We start from the raw sequence: 20,214 nt of genomic DNA on the forward strand, positions 1-20,214 counted from the left end.
AACTGCGAAGTGGAGGACGAAAAGAGACTCCGGGTAGGGATTCCCCGGATGTTGGGTTAGTGGCAGGCCTTACTGGAGCCTATACAGTGTGTATTACACTCCGGCACTCCGGCACTGCTGGGAGACAAACCCACACAAACAATGTACGACTATGGTATTTAGCAGACACAAAACACAGGTGCAGGTTTTTGCAGGAGGTTCCCCTTACTCAGTTCTCACCCTTATGACTTTGTCGGGTGAGCGAGTACTGAAGACAAGTCTAGCTATAGGCTTTGTCGTAGAGAAAGGTTTTTAACCTAGTATTGAATGTGCAGAGCGTGTCAGCCCCACGGACTGAAGCTGGGAGAATTAAGGATCCACAGCTGAGGTGCCTGGGACCTAAACGCCCTGCCTCCTGTTGTAACTTTTGATATTTTTGGGACAGTAAGCATTTTTACATACTGTAAACGCACTGGTATTCTATTTGGTTTTTAGGGATCGATGAGTTATTTGAGATATTGTGGTGCCTGACCATTGAGAGCTTTGTAGGTGAGGAGAAGAATGTTGAACTCTATTCTGTATTTAACCGGTAGCCAGTGTAGAGAGGCCAGTGAAGGAGTGGCCTCTTCTTCTGGTACCTGTCAGCACACACGCCGCAGCATTTTAAACTAGCTCTAGGCTTTTCAGAGACTTACTTGGGCAGCCTGATAATAGCGATAATAGTACGGAGAGGAGGTTATTATCTGCTGCAGTCAGGAGGTCATTTGCGACTCTCAGCAATGCCGTCTCAGTGCTATGGTTTGCTCTGAAACCTGACTGAAAGCCTTCGAATAAATTGTTGTTATGTAGAAAGTCACATAACTGTTTGGCGACTGCTTTCTTGAGGATTTTGGAGAGAAATGGAAGGTTTGATATGGGTCTATAGTTAGCTAGAATGCCTGAATCAAGAGTAGGCTTTTTGAGGACAGGTTTGATTACAGCTACCTTGGCTTAAAGGATTGTGGCACGTAGCCTGTCACCAGCTACATATTGATCATATTGAGCAGGGATGTACCAAGTTATCATTGAAGTGAAATCAGAGAGCTCGATTGGGGAGAAACTGTCCATATATTTGGGTGTGCGGCCATCTCTCTCATGAAATCGTTACTATTGAGAGTTGTAGGGATACGTGAAGTGTCAAAAAGGAACTTGGGGTTACTTTTGTTGTCCTCTATTAGGGGTGAATAATAGGTGGCTCTGGCATTGTCGAGGGCCTTTTTGTATATTTTGAGGCTAGACTATACATGATTCTTTCTGTTTGGTTGCGCGCCATTTTCTTTCAAGTTTGCGAGACGTTCGCTTGAGATTTCTAGTTTCCGAGTTGTACCATGGGGCTAGCCTTTGTTGCTTTATTACCTTCCTTTTCTGGGGAGAGACAGAGTCAAGTGTTATTTAAAATGAGCATTTGACTATCAACAAGAAGGACTATAGGTGTGGGGGTCTTCTATTGTGTTGAAATATACCGAGTTGATGGCTAATATTTAGAGCACCAATTAAGATGATTTTATTAGACTCAAGGACTTGATAAAAAGTCAGAGAACTCAGATATAAATAGTGTGTAGGTGCCGGGAGGGCGGTACACTGTGATGAACATTAGGGGCTGTATTGATTTCCAGCTTGGGTGTGAAAGGTTGAGAATCAAGCTTCCAAATGATTTGTAGGTGGCTTTGGTTCTAGGACTAATTGTTAGCCTTGAATTGAAGATGGCAGCAACTCCACCTCCAATTTTACCATTGTCTCTGGGGATATGGGCATTGGTGTGACTTGGTGGGGTGGCTGTATTTAAACTGACATATTCTTGCTCACCCAGCCACGTTTCAGTCAGACAAAATAAGCGAAATGACGATAACAGGCACAATTGGGAACAATTGTTTAGGAAACTGCTGGTGTTGTGGTCTCCTTTCAACCTGTTTCACAAATCACATAGTATGTCTTGGCCATAGCCTACACATTATTTCAGGCGTGTGAGATATTTTTATGTTTTGCTTCAATCCCTGTACTCTCTTCTAGGTGTGGGATGCAGGGAGTGGTGCTCTCCTTCAGAAGCTACCCGCTGGCCAGCCGGTGTTGGACATCAGCCCCTTTGTCGTCAACGGAGACCACTACCTCGCCTCTCTCACAGAGAAGACGGTCAAAATATATAAATGGGAGTGAACACTAGTGGAACGTCATCAATCTGAGCGGCCAAGACGGAGATCTCCGCCCTATCAAATCCCGCTCATCGCCCCGGACGGAGATTAATCAAAAGACGGAACATTAGCAACCGAGCGAACCAGTCTACTGCGTGGGAGCGTCGATTGGTCAACATTCAATGTAATTTCCACTTGGAACATCATCCAAACTGTTCCCCCTCCCATTTTAATGTATGGGATCGAAAATCTTAAAATGTGAATAACTCTTGATCTAAATCAATAATTGCAATTCTAACTAAAAAAAATGTTTCTGGCGGCCCATCGCGGTCCCGTCACTAGTCGCGTTAGATGTAATCATACCTACTTTGGTTGCCGATCCTCCAAAGGGTCTTTTGGCTACATGTACTGTAGCTACTTTTAGCTCCTTCCAAGAGCTGTTTATTATGTTTATTTGCTATGCAAAATTATGCAAGTTTGAAATGCATGCCCCACCCAGTTGTCGGTGTCCCTTTTATTCCCATATATGGAGTTCTTTGTCAGACAGCCACACTAAAGACTACACAGAATGTTCACGCAGGTTTACATTCTTTACGGCGACAATCTAGGAGGACTAAACGGGAAGTTAACTTTCACTATCTTAACCGAAGCATATAAAATGTATGCTGTGCACGACTATGTGTGTGTGTGTGTGTGTGTGTGTGTGTGTGTGTGTGTGCGTGTGCGTGTGCGTGTGCGTGACATCCTGATCCTCAGCGCCGTCAACCAGATGCTGTGCTTCGCTGATGACTACTTTGATGAAGTCAACCGTTGCCCCCATGCGACCTGACTCCAGAAAAGTGGTTGAAAATGGATGGATGAATGAGAAATTCAGCAAAGTTGATGTTTAAAAGAACCTGTTCACATTCAAAAAGTGTCTGAACACATTTAGGGCCCTATCTTGCCCTTACCTCTTATCCCTAAACTTATTTTCCATTACTATTTTAAAATAGTTCACCTAGCCAATCTACATCCAAATGTTGTGAATCTGTAGTTCAGCCATTTTAGCTATTGGTGAATAAGTTTAGGGATAAGGGGTAAGGGGCAAGATATACTGTAGCTGTAAGTCTCTCTGTTGAAATGTCTTGGATGACATTGTTTTTGTCGCTATTATTAACCCTCTCCAATTATAATATGATTTATAGAAATTAGATTAAACTCTGGACATTATAGAAATATATGTATGAGACAAATGACACAACATTCCACAGCTGATCTTTGTTTGCAACACTGTCATAACCTTTGATATGATCATCCATCTTTGGAATTTCACAGTTAATGCATGTTATTTCTGAGTTCTGATAAAGACATTGTGTTTCTATCACATCTTTACTGTCAAAATTCTCAATAAAGGTTACAGGTTTAGAGGTTGTATTGAGAATGTCGCCTCTGCATATTGTACTCTCTTAAAACGGGGTAATATTGAGCTTCCAGTACCTGAAAGAAACATTTAATTTACATAATGAGGACCACTTTACGATACCCAGTTATATCTTTCCTTTAAGCAAAATGACCCCAGCAAACTAATAATCATGCACAACTGTTTAACCGGCATAAAAAATTGGATGGCACAAAACTTTTTACAACTCAACGCCCAAAAAACTGAAATCTTGATTATTGGCCCTGATATCAGTTCAAACCCCATTTGACAGTCCCTCGGCTCCAGGGCCGGATTTACCATAGGCTGATATGTGCAGCTGCACAGGGGCATGTGGCAAGGGGGGGGCATATTGAAAGAAAAAAAATCGATCCGCAAATCCAATCAAAAAGCCAAAAGCTGCGCAGTTTAATACATCCAAAATAATGTCACTCTCTCGGTTCTGCACTGCTGTACTGGAGAAGTATATCACTGTTGAGGGCAGGCATTAGTCCTGGAACCACCTCAAGGACCCCACTTTGAGCACCACTGATTTATGCCTGAGGAGAACTTTAGCCGAAAATTGCAGAGCTTGTAGATCTGCTATTTTCGACAAAGAGGTTTTGGTGTGTAGGAGGAGGAGGAGGGGGACAGACCAAGTACAGAGCTGGTTAAATGTCTGAGAATACACATTCATCCAATCCAACATACGCTGATGTCAAACAGGACCTAGTCTGAAGCCATCTATGAAATCTAAAGTGCTAAGTGGACTAAAGTATTTCTAAACACACAGTGTCTCAAAATAGGATAATGGGTATAAGTCTGTAACTGACTGTATATACCGGTATAACAGGTCCATTTGGTTCCATTTGTGTAGTTTGTATCGTGACTGTATGCAAATGGAACCACATTTTTATACAGTCAAGAAGAGTAACGGGGAATATTACTATAGGTCTACTTTCATGATCGTAGACCATCCTTAATTTCATTACTGTAGCCTAGTAAAAAATGAATGATCTTGTTATAATGTGGTTTAAGCTTTATAATTTTATATTTGTATAACATGTAACTATGCAATGTGACTTAACTGTTTACAAAAAAAATTGAGTTTTTGACACTTGCTTTGGCAATGTAAACGTATGTTTTCTCATGCAGCTCATAGCATCGTGACTACGAGCTGTGCGGCCTCTTTCCTTTCTTAGTCAGGGCTGTAGAGCACAACCTTCTGGGTTAAACATATGAACAAGCTCACAACAAGTATAGCATATAGTGATACATTCTGAGCTTGTTTGACTTGTTTGAGCTATTTTCGGCTTTTGGCATAACGTAAATGAATACAGCTATTGTGACAATTCCATTACATGTAATTTATATTTTGGGCCATATAGCATTGTCTCAAATTCTGTTTTAGGCCATTTAAGTACTGAGAATGCAATATGTTGGCACTTGGAAAGCAAGCACAATTCACATTTTATTTTCAGGCAATCCCACAACCAACCAACCAACCAACCAACCAGCCACTGCAGCCAGCCAGCCACAGTTAGTCAGCCAGTCAGCCATAGGCAGGCAGCCAGCCAGCAGCCCAGTCAGTCAGTCAGACAGCAGCCCGCCAGTCAGTCAGTCATCAGCCAGCCAGCCAGTCAGCCATATATAGTATACCTGTAATATATATTCCTATAGGCTACAACGCTACATAATGCATCAGTGTTCAACCTTTTTCATGTCAGAAACATTTGTCCACAATTCCATCCTTTATGTTGGTTTATGGGACAACAGGCAAACGTTGATCAAAATATTAATTCTTCTACATTCACTAATTGTGTAAACTTGATTTAAATTACGTAGCCTAATGTAGGCCTAGATGTTTAACAATGTAACTCTTGAGAGCGTAAAATGTGCCGCTGCAATGTGCCCAAAAGAACACACACACACATGCACGCACACGCACGCACACACACACACTCACACACATGCACACACACACACACACACACACACACACACACACACACACACACACACACACACACACACAGCAGAGAGTGGTGATCAAAGGATTAACTTTACCATACCTGTGCCGTAACTCTTTTTTTGAGAGTCATTCATCCAAGGTAGGCCTACATATACGTGCTTTCATATTCAATGTTTTAATGTGATAACATTTTGGAGGGGACGTAGAATACGCACATCGACAGGCTGGGTGCTGGGCTAAAGAAACTTCAGCAGATATTGGATGGAGGGTTAAACAGTAATTTTAATTTAAATATTTTATCAATATTAATCTATAATAATCTCATGCTTTTATATTCACTGAAATGAAATCAGACTTCTTCAAGAAAGTTTTGCATAATAACATAATCGACTCCTTATCCAGCAGGAGGAGCTATAGCTCTATGCAGTAGGCTGCAGTTTGTGTATTTTGTGGAAATAAACCATATTTATGCATAGGCCATCTTCTGGGTGTTAATATTAACATTTAACACATTCCTGTTTGAGATTAATTACAGCTCTGTAATGTTGAAGTGAAGAAATACCACGTTCTGAGCTGCGTGACCCACGACAATATAGGATCTCATCGTATTTAATGTTTTATGTTGGTTTAGAAAATGTTGTGTCCTGGCTCACTGGCTGCAGGGCTGCAGTTCGGGCAATCCGTTTTTGATAAAAACTGAGTTATAAAAAGATAAAAAATAAATACATGCTTGGTTGTTGCCCCCCTCCCCGTTCTGCCTATAAGGGCCGGCTGATGATCATCTGTATCATCTGACGTTTATAACAAACCAAACCATTTGAAAATCGGTTGAAAGTTACTTAAAATGCACCATAGACACAATGTTATGAGTGAGTGACTAGCAGACTGTAGCAAGATGAGATCTGCACAAAATAATATCTAAATGAGTGACGGTACGATGAAAAACAATATTTAATACAGTATATATTTTTATTCCATGGACACCCACATGGATATGCATTATTTGGCTATAGATCTATCTATCTATCTATTAGGGGTGTAACGATATAGTAACTGCATCAAAAAATATCGATGCAGTTCAAAATGAAAACAGCAACGTTGACTATGTATCGTATCGTATTGTTTTGCAATGGAAATAATCTGTATCGAATCGTTTTGCTATGTAATTAATCAATTGTATCAATACTACATTTTTGTGTGTGGTATTTAGCATTGTCATACGAATACGAATACAAATACAATTGTCAATGTATTTTAAATAGTTACTGTATCGATTTCAATTCATTGAATCATATCGGATCTCCAAAATGAACAAATATCGTCCATGTATCTTATCGTCAACCATGTATCGTGATACGAATCGTATTGTTTTCACTTAGTAAGACCACACCTTCGCTCAAGATAAACAGTTTATTGAAACAGAATGAGATGAATGCGGAGTGGAGTGAGGAACCCAAGGTAGGGCGAGACTCAGGGTGGGGGCGTAGTCTCTGGAGCTGACGGTCATCTTTGCTCTACTCGGAATGAGCGGTTGGTCGTCTCTGCTCCGTCACTGCCCCCCCTGGATTCCTACTAGAGAATCGAGGCGGAAGGAGGAGGCTGGGGTGGAGGAGGATGGCGATTTTGAAGAATAGTGAAAATAGCCGATCTACAAGTGCAGTACTCACAACCCATGTTTGGTCTGTCGTGGAGCAGAACAAACAACTTTGAGAGATCCCAGGTGTATTTATACTGTGGTGATTGCACCGGGGATTGGCCGGGTGATAATGAAAGGCAGGTGAGTTTGATAAGGAGGGAGGAGTGGTTAAGGTCAAGCGGAAGGAGGTCTCTTCTCCCGAAACTGCATGTGTTGTATAAATGCAACTACCCCTGATTGTCGGGCCGTGCCTCTGAATACATTCAAAGCTCTCTTGAGTACAAATGTCAAATAGTTATACAGCATCTAAAGTTCTGAACCATGATGCAATCATGATTTTGTGTAGGAGAAAATCACACCATCTTAACGTGTAGAAAAGTGGTTTTCAAACAGTGGTCCGGGGACCACCAGTGGTCCTTGAGGGGGTTCCAGGTGTCCCCCAGCTAAATGACGGAGAGTTGGTAACCAAATGGACCCTTACCCGTCTTTAACTCTTGAGAGCATAACATGAAATCAAATGGACCCGTACTGGACCCGTAATGTCCCTATGTATACATGTATGTAATCTGACACCACGCATACGCATCAAACATCGCCCTGGACGAAAACTATTACTTGCGCGCTCTGCTTGTGCAAGTAATAATAATACACTACATTTATATAGGAATAATTATATAAGAACAGTTGTCTACATTCCTATAATTATGTATGTTGACTTTGGACTGGAGCAGCCAGCTGATCAGTCTCAAGCTTTGCCACAATATTCTCAAGTTATTTAGTTCAGACAGACAGGCAGACAGACAGACAGACAGACAGACAGACAGACAGACAGACAGACAGACAGACAGACAGACAGACAGACAGACAGACAGACAGACAGACAGACAGACAGACAGACAGACAAAGTAAATCGCATGCACTCAGTGGCGCGCTATGGGCTTGTAGATCTGCTATTTTAGCTAAAGTAACAACAACTGGTGACATACATGATTAATGATAACTACTTTTGATATATGTGATGTATGCCATGCTTTTGGTTTTTGCTTAAATGTATGCCATGCTTTTGTTTTTGCTTAAATGTAAGTCGCTCTGGATCAAGAGCGTCTGCTAAATGCCTAAATTATCCAGTATATTGTGTAACAGGACTCCTAGTACAGTTATGAGTTTGACCATGTAGTTTGTGACATGTCTTGATTTTAATTAAAAGTTAAAGCACTATTTTCTGATAGTAATCATTGCTATAGTGTGTTTGTTCAGTAACGGCAGTCTCCCAGCTGTCTCTCCAACACTTTAATAAACAACATACATTTTCAGGTAGGTTCAACCAATCAGGAGAGAGTAGGATCAGCTTAATTTTTATAGTGTTCCAATTCCAAGTTTGTCTGCATATTTCTTTGTGTCATCACGTCTTATTCCACTTATGTAATCTATATCCTGACTGAGTTGAGTTCTCTGTCCTGATTTGGATAGAATTGATATCCTGACCTGAAAATGCATTTTCTGTTTCATAAAGAAAGAGCTGGAGAGACATGGATACTACTACTACTGAATAAACACTGTCGCATTGATTACTGTCAGAATATAGCTATTTAACACGTATTTAACCAAATAAAATAACAAATCAATGAGTAGAAGAATGAAAGAACAGGCTGCTGAGATACCATGCTGCTTGTGTATCTGAATCAACACCTACTAGTGTGGTAATAATAATAATAATAATGTGCTATCTGTTGGCGGGTGGCGAGACCCTCAGAGCGGCACATACAGGCGCAGGCATTTGGGCTTTAGGGGGTGTCGCGGATGGTACACATCGCATCAACGGATGGTACTGTGGCGCTCGCGCTCCCTGGCGCCTAAGTGGCTGTGAGCTAAATGTAGGCTATTTGATGTATGTATTATGTATTGATGATGTATTATGATGTATGTATTTGATGTGATGTTTTTATACGATGACAAGCAGTATATTTTTATATGGATTTCCAAGCTTTGATTTATGTGATGAATTTAATAAAATACTTCTGGTAAAGCTTGTACTCTCTCTGAATGAATGAAATTTCGTGCCAATAAAGAACATGTTAATTAATGTAGTAGGCTATAGTTAATCCGGTTCCTGGTTTCAGCAGGCCGGTTTCTGTCAGGTTTTATCATTATCTTACGTTGCAATATTCAGAATACAGTGTTTCCCTGTATAGTTAGGTAAAGTTAGCTTAAGTTGTGGCAAATTAATATGCAGATATACCTTTATAATGGGGAAATGTGGGTGTCATAGCAGCAACAGCAGTCATAAAGGAGGATCAATGCAAAATCAAAACAAAACTCAATATGATAAAAAGGGGCTTTAAATTATACATTTACAATACATATTAATAATGTATAAAGAGGCTAGTATATTTAGCCCCTCACAATGTTACAGGGACAATAGAGCACACGAGCGGAAAACATAATACAGAAAACAAAGACTCTTTGTGGCAGGATCAGCCAATCATATGCAAGGAGTCCCATGCTTCATTTGCATTGGCTCTGTATAAATAGTGGTACGAGAGCGTCTTCTTACACATTCTTCACTGCAACTGAACTATTCTACTGAATACAAGCACGATGCCTGAAGTAGCAAAGCCAGCGCCCAAGAAAGGCTCCAAGAAGGGCGCCGTCACCAAGACCGCCACGAAGGGCGGCAAGAAGCGCAGAAAGGGCAGGAAGGAAAGCTACGCCATCTACATATACAAGGTCTTGAAGCAGGTCCACCCCGATACCGGTGTCTCTTCCAAGGCCATGGGCATCATGAACTCCTTCGTCAACGACATCTTCGAGCGCATCGCCGGTGAAGCCTCCAAACTGGCTAACTATAACAAGCGCCGCACCATCTCATCCAGGGAGATTCAAACCGCCGTCCGCCTGCTGCTCCCCGGTGAGCTGGCCAAGCACGCAGTGTCTGAAGGCACCAAAGCTGTGACCAAGTACACCAGCTCCAAGTAAACTGTTCTGTCTGCTCTAAACACAACGGTCCTTTTAAGGACCACTCATCTTTTCCAAGAAAGAGTTCATTCAAATACTATAAGCAAATGGCCTTTTCACAGCCTGTAGGCTAAACCAGTTGGTCCAGGTCAGTCTTCTGATTCTGAATAACTGCTAATACTGGGCATGTAAAGTTTTTAATGGTAGGGGAGAGCCGCCTTGGATGTAACATTTTGCACGTTTCATTTTTTTACTCGGAGATCCGTTTAGCTACACATGTAATATTTTCAGGCAACGGACCTACACATGTCAGCTACCATAAACCACTTCAAGTTATTTTTTTGATAAAACAGGTCGGGAGTTATTAAACCGAACGTGGACGCTGTTTCAGTGTTACATTTGCTGCGCATATCGGATTAATTGTAACGGCATGGAGTATAAATGTAACAACGCTAAAAAACACCATTAAACATATCGTTTTCATCTTAAAGCAATTATATTTCATTGAAGCAACTCCTTAGCATTGTTTTCATACCATGGATGTGATAAGAAAATGTATCAAACATATTGGGAAATATTAAATAGTATCGGGTGTGCAGTTTGGGCTTTTTTTTCAGTTCAATGGGGAAATACATTGATTAAACAAACGTTTGATTGATTGAGTTGTACAATGTTATACAACCCTAAACTAATTTTAGAATACACTACACAATACAATACAATTTTAGAACATATAATATTGGCCAATATGTCAAATATGTAAATATTACTTATAATGGCATTGAATGGAAGCGGACCATTTGTAACACATGTTACAATTGACCCTCCCTCCGAAGATTTCTTTGCCGTTGCTTACAGACCAGAATGAACGTGAATTCCGTCTAAACACGATGCAAACTAATGAAGAACATAAGCATGAAGACATCCATGTGGATTTTTATTCACCAACACCAAAGAAAAAACTTGTAGCACACAAATACTCCAGGTGTAAAATTATACGCATTTTGAAAAAAGTCAGTTTTTCGCCAATAGCTCCCCGCAGGATGAAGGTAAACACTTCAAACTTCCTGGGCACGTAGAGTACGTTGCTGTACACATACTGACGCGATGGCGTCATGGTGGCGTTGACCAATCAAGAGATAACGTCCATGTTACAACCGTGACGCGTTACATCCAAGGCGGCTCTCCCCTACTGCAGATTAATTCATAAACCTGTTGAAATTAATTTAATTTACTCTACTACACTAGCAATCATGTAAAATGAACATATGATCCACAAGTTAAAAAATATATAAAATATAACAGCTGCAAGCATAATTTCTTCATATCTTGACTTCACTGAAGATCTTATCTCAACACTATAAGCAAATGGCCTTTTCACAGCCTGTCAGCTAAACCAGGTCAGACGTCTGACGCTGAATGATAATACAAGGCTTGTTTTAATTATAAGTACCAGGTAATGATTGCTGTAAGTGGTATTTGTGTATGAACCACTTTAAAGAAGCTTGTAAAAATAAGACTTCATTAAAAGGTCTGTCATAGGCCAATGTGTGTCAAAACAGCTGCAAGCATGGCACACATGATCTTTAAATAATAAATGTATAATTGTAATCTCTTCATAACCTCAATGTTTAGAGACAAGGTTCATTTTACTACTACTTATTTAAATAATACTAGAGGAATTAACAAGGAAGTTAAATAGCATAATTGATACATTTATATAATGTGGAAGATATCAGAAATGACCCTCATATAGAAACAGTGGGTGGCTCTTAAAAGAGCCTTTGTGGGGTTTGGTCAGTCGAAATGAAGGTTTATTTCTTGGCAGCTTTCTCAGTCTTCTTGGGCAGCAGAACAGCCTGGATGTTGGGCAGCACACCGCCCTGAGCGATGGTCACTCCGCCCAGCAGTTTGTTGAGCTCCTCGTCGTTGCGGACGGCCAGCTGGAGGTGACGGGGGATGATACGACTCTTCTTGTTGTCGCGGGCAGCGTTTCCAGCCAACTCCAGGATCTCAGCGGTCAGATACTCGAGGACAGCCGCCAGATAGACCGGGGCGCCGGCACCGACTCTCTGGGCATAGTTGCCTTTACGCAGCAGCCTGTGGACACGACCTACGGGGAACTGGAGCCCGGCACGGGATGAGCGGGTCTTGGCCTTCTGCCTCACCTTTCCTCCGGTTTTGCCTCGACCACTCATTTTGGTTTTGTAGAATATTAAGCACTCGAAGAAATGTGCTGGGGTAGAGGCGTGCGAGACCTTTTATATATTCAGCTTAGTAAAGTATAGTGTGGGGTTGTGCGCCCCACCAATCATAGAGACGGATGAGAGCGCGGGCTGAGTGTGTATGAGTTTCCCACCAATCACTGCTAGTGGAGTGATCGGTTCCTCCCAGTGTAAACTCTGACTCCTCCCAAATAGGGAGGTTCCTGACCACACATCTTCAACAACACTGAAAGTGTGTGTGCTGCACTGCTGCCTCTCAGAGCTAGTGAGATAAAATGCAGCAGTTTGCTCCCTTTTTGCAACAAGTTACATGTCAGTACAACTGCTTTACAGAGAGAGAAATGTTAAGAACCATACAAACAGACCACATGTAAATAAGATTAAGAAACCCCAGCTGACATAATACATTTAGTGTCACAGCATGGATTTCAGTGCCTGCATATAATATTCAAGTGCAAGACACGTTTTAGCTCTAGTCCACAATCATCACTTCTGTGCCAAAAGCACATAGGCCTACATGTAAGATTGACCACATTAATATTTTGCATTAGTATTTTACATACATACATCCTTGTGTTTAGTGACAAAAGGAAAGGTGTCCATGGAGATGCAAACTAGAACAAATGCCCTTTGTGTGTGTGTGCGTGCGCGTACAGTTTCACTGCAATCCAACACTGCTGAAGCTGTTGAGGAGTTGTGGTGATTTTCCGACCTACTGGTGCAGCTATAAACTAAAGGGCAGATGTTTATTGTTTATTTGTACATTTCCAGGCAAAGGTTTTCCCTTGGCCTCTAGGGAGTGTGCATACAAAGGTTTACACAGATCCATGCAGTTAGAGGTGAAAACACTAATCGGCCAGTTATAGCGCCACCATGAGGCTGAGTTGAAAATGTTCCAGTGGCATTTCTTCCTTGGCCTAGTGGGAATGTGCATGCACAATTTCACTGAAATCACAAGATCATGATTTGTGGCATTTTGTTTGAAACAGAGCACTCCTGTGAACTTTGGAAGCCAATCAGTCCTAAAAATCTCAAATCTGAAAGACATGTTTCATTGAATGGCTCTAGAGACTGTGCACACATTTTCATACTGTTTGGACATCTGTAGGTGTACTGTCCAAAAAAAGAGTTTTGCACAAAGCGGCCTGGTGGTGGCGCTATAAGAGGCCAATGTGAAAACCTTGGGGCAGAGGTTCAGCTGTGGCATTCAGGGAGTGGGTGTGCAGAGTATGGTTGCGATCAAGCCAACGGTGCCGGAGATTAGCTGTCCACAGAGTTTGGCTGCCAGAATTATGTTTTTGTTATTTCTTATTTTCTACCTTCCACTTTGCATTATTTGATGTTTTGGTAAAGAGTATTTTATTTGTTGCGCCATTTATCTACGTCATTTCCGGTCTCATGACCATATATGGGTTCAATTCAGCATGGCTGACAAGCATTGTACACTTCCTCCTGTTCAGCATGCAGACAGGAGGGTTGTGAAGGCAGTTCAGGTTATTTTGGTTTCTGTGTGTTGTTTGTCAATATTTATGTTTATGTTTTGTTTTGAGTCTAATTGATCGATTGTGTTTCTTTCCAGTCTTGATTGTTTTTGTTCATATGGGTTCCTTCCTTCATTCCCTTGATCCCTATGTGCAGCCAGTGAGGTGAATATTGTTTGTACTATATTTTAGTTATGTTTATGTGCTTCATGCTTTGTTGTTCTATTTATCAGTTTTTATGTTGGCTTGTTGATTGACATGAGAGAAATAAAGCCACCAGTACCAGAGAAACAAGTGACTCGTTTTTAAGACATCAATGGGAGTGACACACACACACACACACACACACACACACACACACACACACACACACTCACACTCACACTCACACTCACACTCACACTCACACTCAACTCAATTCAATTCAATTCAAAGGGCTTTATTGGCATGAGAAAAAATACGTTTACATTGCCAAAGCAGAAAGAACAATACAACGATACAGCAATACAATCAGAACAAAAATGATGTACTTTGAAGGTCAGAATCTTCAATAGATCAACTTCTGTGTACCAAGATCACTTGATGCAGGTATAGTGCAGGAATATACACAATGATTAGTCTTTAGGGTGGTTGTGTTCCATTTGATATCCTTCTCCTATCACAGCAACTCACAAATCTTGCTGCTGTGTTTGCACATTGTTGTACTTCGCCCAGCAGATATGGGAGTTTTTTGTCATTGGTCATGTTTTCAAAATCTCCGTGTGTGGTTGTAATCTGTGGGAAGTATGTGTCTCTGATGTCTTGGTACAATGGACAGATGGTTAGGAAGTGTAGCTCGGTTTCCACTTTGTTTAGTGTGCACTCACACTCACACTCACACACACACACACACACACACACACACACACACACACACACACACACACACACACACACACACCCACACACACAAACACTTGGACGAACTGAGTGCAAAACATACTCTCCCCATGCCTTCTGCCTGGTGGAGACAATAATAATAATGTAAAGTAGGTTCTGGTTCTTCGAAGATCAATGGGACTGGAATAATAATACATTTTATCCACTCTCTCCTCATTTTTAACCTTTTGAGTGCTCTTGTAGAAATGTTTATTTATTTGCCCCGTGTCATAGAGCAATGCATGTATATTATTTGTTTCAGTTCAGTGTTTCCTGCAGGAATTAATGAATTCATTAATTTGATTCATTAATTAATAAGATTAATAAAGTAAGATTAATTTGTATTATTGCTCTTGTAATGCTATTGGGGACACTGGGGGGACACTAGAGGACACTGGGCAGGCACTGGGGAGGCACTGGGAAGACACTGGGGAGGCACTGGGGAGACACTGGGGAGGCACTGGGGAGGCACTCTGGGGCAAACTGGGGAGGCACTGGGGAGACACTGGGGAGACACTGGACTGGAGAGGCACTGGGGAGGCACTGGGGAGACACTGGGAAGACACTGGGGAGGCACTGGGGAGGCACTGGGGAGACACTGGGGAGACACTAGGGAGGCACTGGGGAGACACTAGGGAGGCACTGGGGAGGCACTCAGGGGAAAACTGGGGAGGCACTGGGGAGACACTGGGGAGGCACTCAGGGGCAAACTGGGGAGGCACTCAGGGGGACACTGTGGGGAGGCACTGGGGAGGCACTGAGGGGACACTGGGGAGGCACTGGGAAGACACTGGGGAGGCACTGAGGGGACACTGGGGAGGCACTGGGAAGACACTGGGGAGGCACTGAGGGGACACTGGGGAGGCACTGCAGGCACTGGGGAGGCACTCAGGGAGGCACTCAGGGGGACACTGGGGGGCACTGCATGGGCAGACACTGGGGTGGCACTTGGGGAGGCACAGGGGAGGTACTGGACATTTCATATCACACACACACCATGATTCACTAGCCCCCTCAAAAAAAAAGCTTGGCATGGCGCGATTTATTTCAAGCATGGAGCAGCGCCATGCCAACAACATTGTGCAGGAAACCCTGAGTTTGCTGGAAACTGGGGCCTATTTCACGAAACTTGGATTAGAGATTAAGCCGGGTTTTAACACATATCCTGGCTTAACCGGTTTCATGAAAGCTGGTTGATCTTGCCAGATTAACTTAACCAGTTAACCTGGATATGTTGAGGCTTGATTTGGTTTCATGAAAGGGATGCTACATAAATTACCATGGGAATTTATACTTTGGATTTAGCCTGCTCCGGACCAGGCTAACAGCCAGGTTTAACCTAATCCTGATGTCTTTACTGTTCATTAAGCAGTCAAACTGATCACAAACCAATTATGTTTTCCAGATTTATTCAATTATTATGGGTTTATGTTGCCTTATTTGTATCGGTCTGCATTAAAGGACTAATTTAAGCACTATATAAAATCAAATAACCAAAATATATAGGCTGCACAACATCATGACAGCTTGTGAGCTTGTAGATCAGCTGCTTTTGGTGAATGTTCCCCATGAGTAGGTTTGCTGTCGTGCAAGTGCACGGTTAAATTATTCTTTTTTATTTTTTTTGTAAAAGTGAAAACCACTAAATATTACCATTACTCGTTGTTTTACAACATATTACCATTATAACGTTTCACCCATAGTCCTACATACTTACACCTAGAAACCCCATTCAAACCTATTTAGGTTCATCCTACGGTGGACATGTGTGCCTGAAAAGGAATCTTTGAAATGTTTCATAGTTTTAGAAATATAGTGCTTTCAAATTTGAGACATTTATAGGCTCAAATTATGATGGAATAATACATTCTGAAAAATCGGTATTGCCATCATGCCATGCAATCGTGACACTACAGTGCATGCAGACAGATAGACAGACAGACTTAATGTAATGTAACATTTCATGGCGCACAATACATGTAGATTAGTAGGATATAATTCCATACCATACCGAATCCGGAGCGCACTCGCCTATTAGTTTGTCGTTTGCATTGCACAAATGAGCTCAGTGCGCTATTTCGAGAAAGTGCCCTTAAAGTTTAAGCTTGTTTGGAACTATAGCTCACCCTCCACAACTCGGGGCTATAGGTTCACTGAATTATATATTTATGGACTTCGACTATATAATATGCTTTACAATTTATGCGTTCAATCTGTCGGCAATATTTTGCCACGCTCTCTCCCTCGCCTTGTTAATGGCGCTTGTATTTCCCTTTTTTTAATTATTTCCTTGGCTTCCTCGTAGTATATCATAAGATTTTCTTGCTCCTCATCGGTGAAAGCCGCAGCTCTCCCTGCAGATTTGCTCGCCTCGCTCATGATTGGTCTCGCTCAAGAAATCTATGATCGGCATCATGGCTTTTCAAGGAATGCGTGCACGCGCTTGTAAGCGAGGCTTGCTGAGCCCGGCTCGCCAAATCCGCCAATTCTGAGCCGGCTTTAGTGGAACGGAATAAACCAGGCTGTAAAGATCAGGATTTAAAAAGCCTGGCTTTGGCCTATATCCTGGATTAGTTAATCCAAGATTCGTGAAATAGGCCCCTGGTATTCCATAGTATTTATTAGCTATATTACAGCAGTCCCAGTCAGATTGACGTGTGTAAGAGCTCCCCTCCAATCGGTGCCAGTGATGCATGGTACCTCCCCAAACAAGGAGGTTTCAGAACACTGACCAATCATAGGACGACGGCGTCTCCGTGGCGCTAATAAAATCAGCAGTTTGCTCTGCTTAGTCACTCTATTCTAGACCTCTATACAACAGACAATGGCCAGAACTAAGCAGACAGCTCGTAAGTCCACCGGGGGCAAAGCGCCCAGGAAGCAGCTCGCCACCAAGGCAGCTCGTAAGAGCGCGCCGGCCACCGGCGGAGTGAAAAAGCCTCACCGTTACCGTCCCGGTACAGTGGCTCTGAGGGAGATCCGTCGTTACCAGAAATCCACCGAGCTGCTGATCCGCAAGCTGCCCTTCCAGCGCCTGGTGAGGGAGATCGCCCAGGACTTCAAGACCGACCTGCGCTTCCAGAGCTCCGCCGTCATGGCTCTGCAGGAGTCCGCAGAGGCTTATCTGGTCGGTCTGTTTGAAGACACCAACTTGTGCGCCATCCACGCCAAGAGGGTGACCATCATGCCCAAAGACATCCAGCTGGCCCGTCGTATCCGCGGAGAACGTGCTTAAACAAATCCGTCACTGTCACAACCCCAAAACGGCTCTTTTAAGAGCCACCAAATGTGTTATTTAAAGAGCTATTATCCTTTGGTATTGACTAGTTATGCACTTTTAACTAACTGAACAATGAGCCAAAAATGACAATTATTCATTTGGTAATGTGTGCTGAGAAAATTTGACTAACTCTCATGTGCACATTAAAATTCTAAGTGTTTATTCATCAATGCCATTGCACAAAAAAACAATACAAATACTGTATCATTTGAGTTACATTGTGTGAAGGCTATAATAAGTCATTAAAACTGCTACCTGTGTGTGCTCCTTACTATTATCTCAGACACCCATTCACATGAAATTATTATCATTAGTTTAGCATTCATTTGTAAGTAATCACTTTTTTGGTTTACTATGAAAGGCAATGCCAATTTTATTTCAACAAGGCAATTCAATGTGCTTTACACAGAACACCAAGCAAAGGAAACATATTTGTGAAATTACATTAGAATACTGAATATGCAAACAAATCACACCCGTGTGAATTGAGGGGCGCTCTTATACGTCATCATACATCATCTCATTCTGGCCAATCACAATGTATGTCCTCGTCTTCAATGTTTGTGTTAACACAAACACTCAGAACTGGCCATTCATTGTCAATGGCATTAAATGTTTGTGTTTAGGACACACTGTTTACGTGCACACTAATTGCCTTCAGCTCCTAGTCCTGTAAATGTTTTAAACCTTTTTGTAATCAGTAGGCTTTTTTGTTGTTTCATGCTCTTTAAATGTTCTAATATTGTATTTTTCTTATATGAAGTATTGCTAAACGTTTATTTTAATGTTGTATTTTATGATGTAATTTTTATATGGAAAGCACTTTGGGTCAACTTCTGTTGTTTTTAAATGTGCTATATAAATAAAGGTGACTTGACTTGACTTGACTAAAGGCTCGACATAGATGGGGCTTGTGCCCCGCAAATAATAACAATACTGCAAGTCTGTGACTCTGTGTGATCTTGTAGATCTGCTATTCTGCTATTAATCAGCATCGCTAGGGGGGGGGGGGGGGGGATACATCCTGACCCAGAGAATCACAACCTTAGATTTACTCCTTTTATGTTGAACTGACACATGCAATACTGGAGAATGAAAACAGTTTGATCTGCACATCACTGCATTCATTTCTTAATGTTTACTTGAGTCCAGCTGTGTGAGGCTCCATAACCATAAAGGCCTATTCATAGTCTGGATCTTCGGTGGTTACGTGACCACCGAACTACAACATGACGTCACGAGCCGCGGTGAAGAGCAAACCACCGCCACCGCTCCAGCCCTTCTCTCTGTTTTTACTCACCGCCGCTCAGCGTTATTTCAGCTCCGGTGGTCACCTCACCACCGGAGCGGTGGTCACCTCACCACCAAAAATCCAGACTATGAATAGGCTTTTAGGCGCCAGAGAGCGCGAGCAAACAGCACCATGCTTGGGTGCCATGTGTACTATCCGCAGCACCCCCCAACGCCCAAATGCCTGCACCTGCATGTGCTGTTCTGAAGGTCTCGCCACTCGCCAACAAATAGCACCATGCTTTGGTGCCATGTGTGTCTATCCGCTGGCATGCAACAACACCCCCAGAACCGCACACTCAGTATAAACATTTAAAAGTATAAAACATGTAGACATACCGCAACCGGGAGTCCTCACATCAGAATACTACTCACTGTGGCAGAATAAGGGCAAAAAATATATTTACATAAATGTTACAAAGTACATTTGTCTGGGCTGTGCTAAAATTACTACTACTACTAACCCTACAGTGCCAAAGTGTGCCAGTTTAAGTGCGTGTGCAGTCTCTTCAGGTCCATTGTTTTTCTCCTTTTAAGTTCAGTTTTAATTTGTTTAAAAAATACCGTACAAAATGTCCCTGTGACATGGCACCCTCACGCCTATATCGTGCATCTTGCTCCAGATTGCTTTTGACCTATTGCAGTCTTCTATGAGCAAGTGTCATAATGGTCTCCAACTCTTCACAGTCTGGCATGGGGCATGGTCACCTCACCACCCAAATTCTAGACTATGAATAGGCCTTAACCAAGCTTGTCTCAGAGTCACCTCACCTAAATATGCACTGCCACCTCTGTCATGAATCCATCCATTACTACTATAATGTACATTGATATCACTGTTGAGAACGGATTACTTATAAGTACTTAATTATTGGCCTCATTGATCATGACACTTAGCTGAATAAATATTGAAA

General features: G+C 42.1%; 3 protein-coding genes across 3 annotated transcripts; 2 read left to right on the forward strand and 1 right to left on the reverse strand.

The window, feature by feature from the left end:
* Nucleotides 1-9,749: 9,749 nt before the first annotated feature.
* Nucleotides 9,750-10,127, forward strand: LOC308335412 (histone H2B 1/2-like; the record flags this gene model as incomplete). Its single annotated transcript, XM_080792439.1, has 1 exon — nt 9,750-10,127. One exon carries the CDS (start codon nt 9,750-9,752, stop codon nt 10,125-10,127), a length of 378 nt encoding a protein of 125 aa, XP_080648565.1.
* A 1,793-nt stretch (nt 10,128-11,920) lies between these two features.
* LOC308335401 (histone H2A-like) lies at nt 11,921-12,510 on the reverse strand (the record flags this gene model as incomplete). The annotated part of the gene is made up of 1 exon (XM_080792428.1): nt 11,921-12,510. The coding sequence occupies exon 1, from the start codon at nt 12,302-12,304 to the stop codon at nt 11,921-11,923; it is 384 nt and encodes a 127-aa protein (XP_080648554.1). The 5' UTR covers nt 12,305-12,510.
* A 5,044-nt stretch (nt 12,511-17,554) lies between these two features.
* On the forward strand, nt 17,555-17,965 carry LOC308335396 (histone H3.2; the record flags this gene model as incomplete). The annotated part of the gene is made up of 1 exon (XM_080792418.1): nt 17,555-17,965. The coding sequence occupies one exon, from the start codon at nt 17,555-17,557 to the stop codon at nt 17,963-17,965; it is 411 nt and encodes a 136-aa protein (XP_080648544.1).
* Between the last annotated feature and the right edge of the window lie 2,249 nt (nt 17,966-20,214).

This window comes from Protomyctophum bolini (genome assembly GCF_963924005.1).
Source record: "Protomyctophum bolini genome assembly, chromosome: 20".
Classification (NCBI taxonomy): Eukaryota; Metazoa; Chordata; class Actinopteri; order Myctophiformes; family Myctophidae; genus Protomyctophum; species Protomyctophum bolini.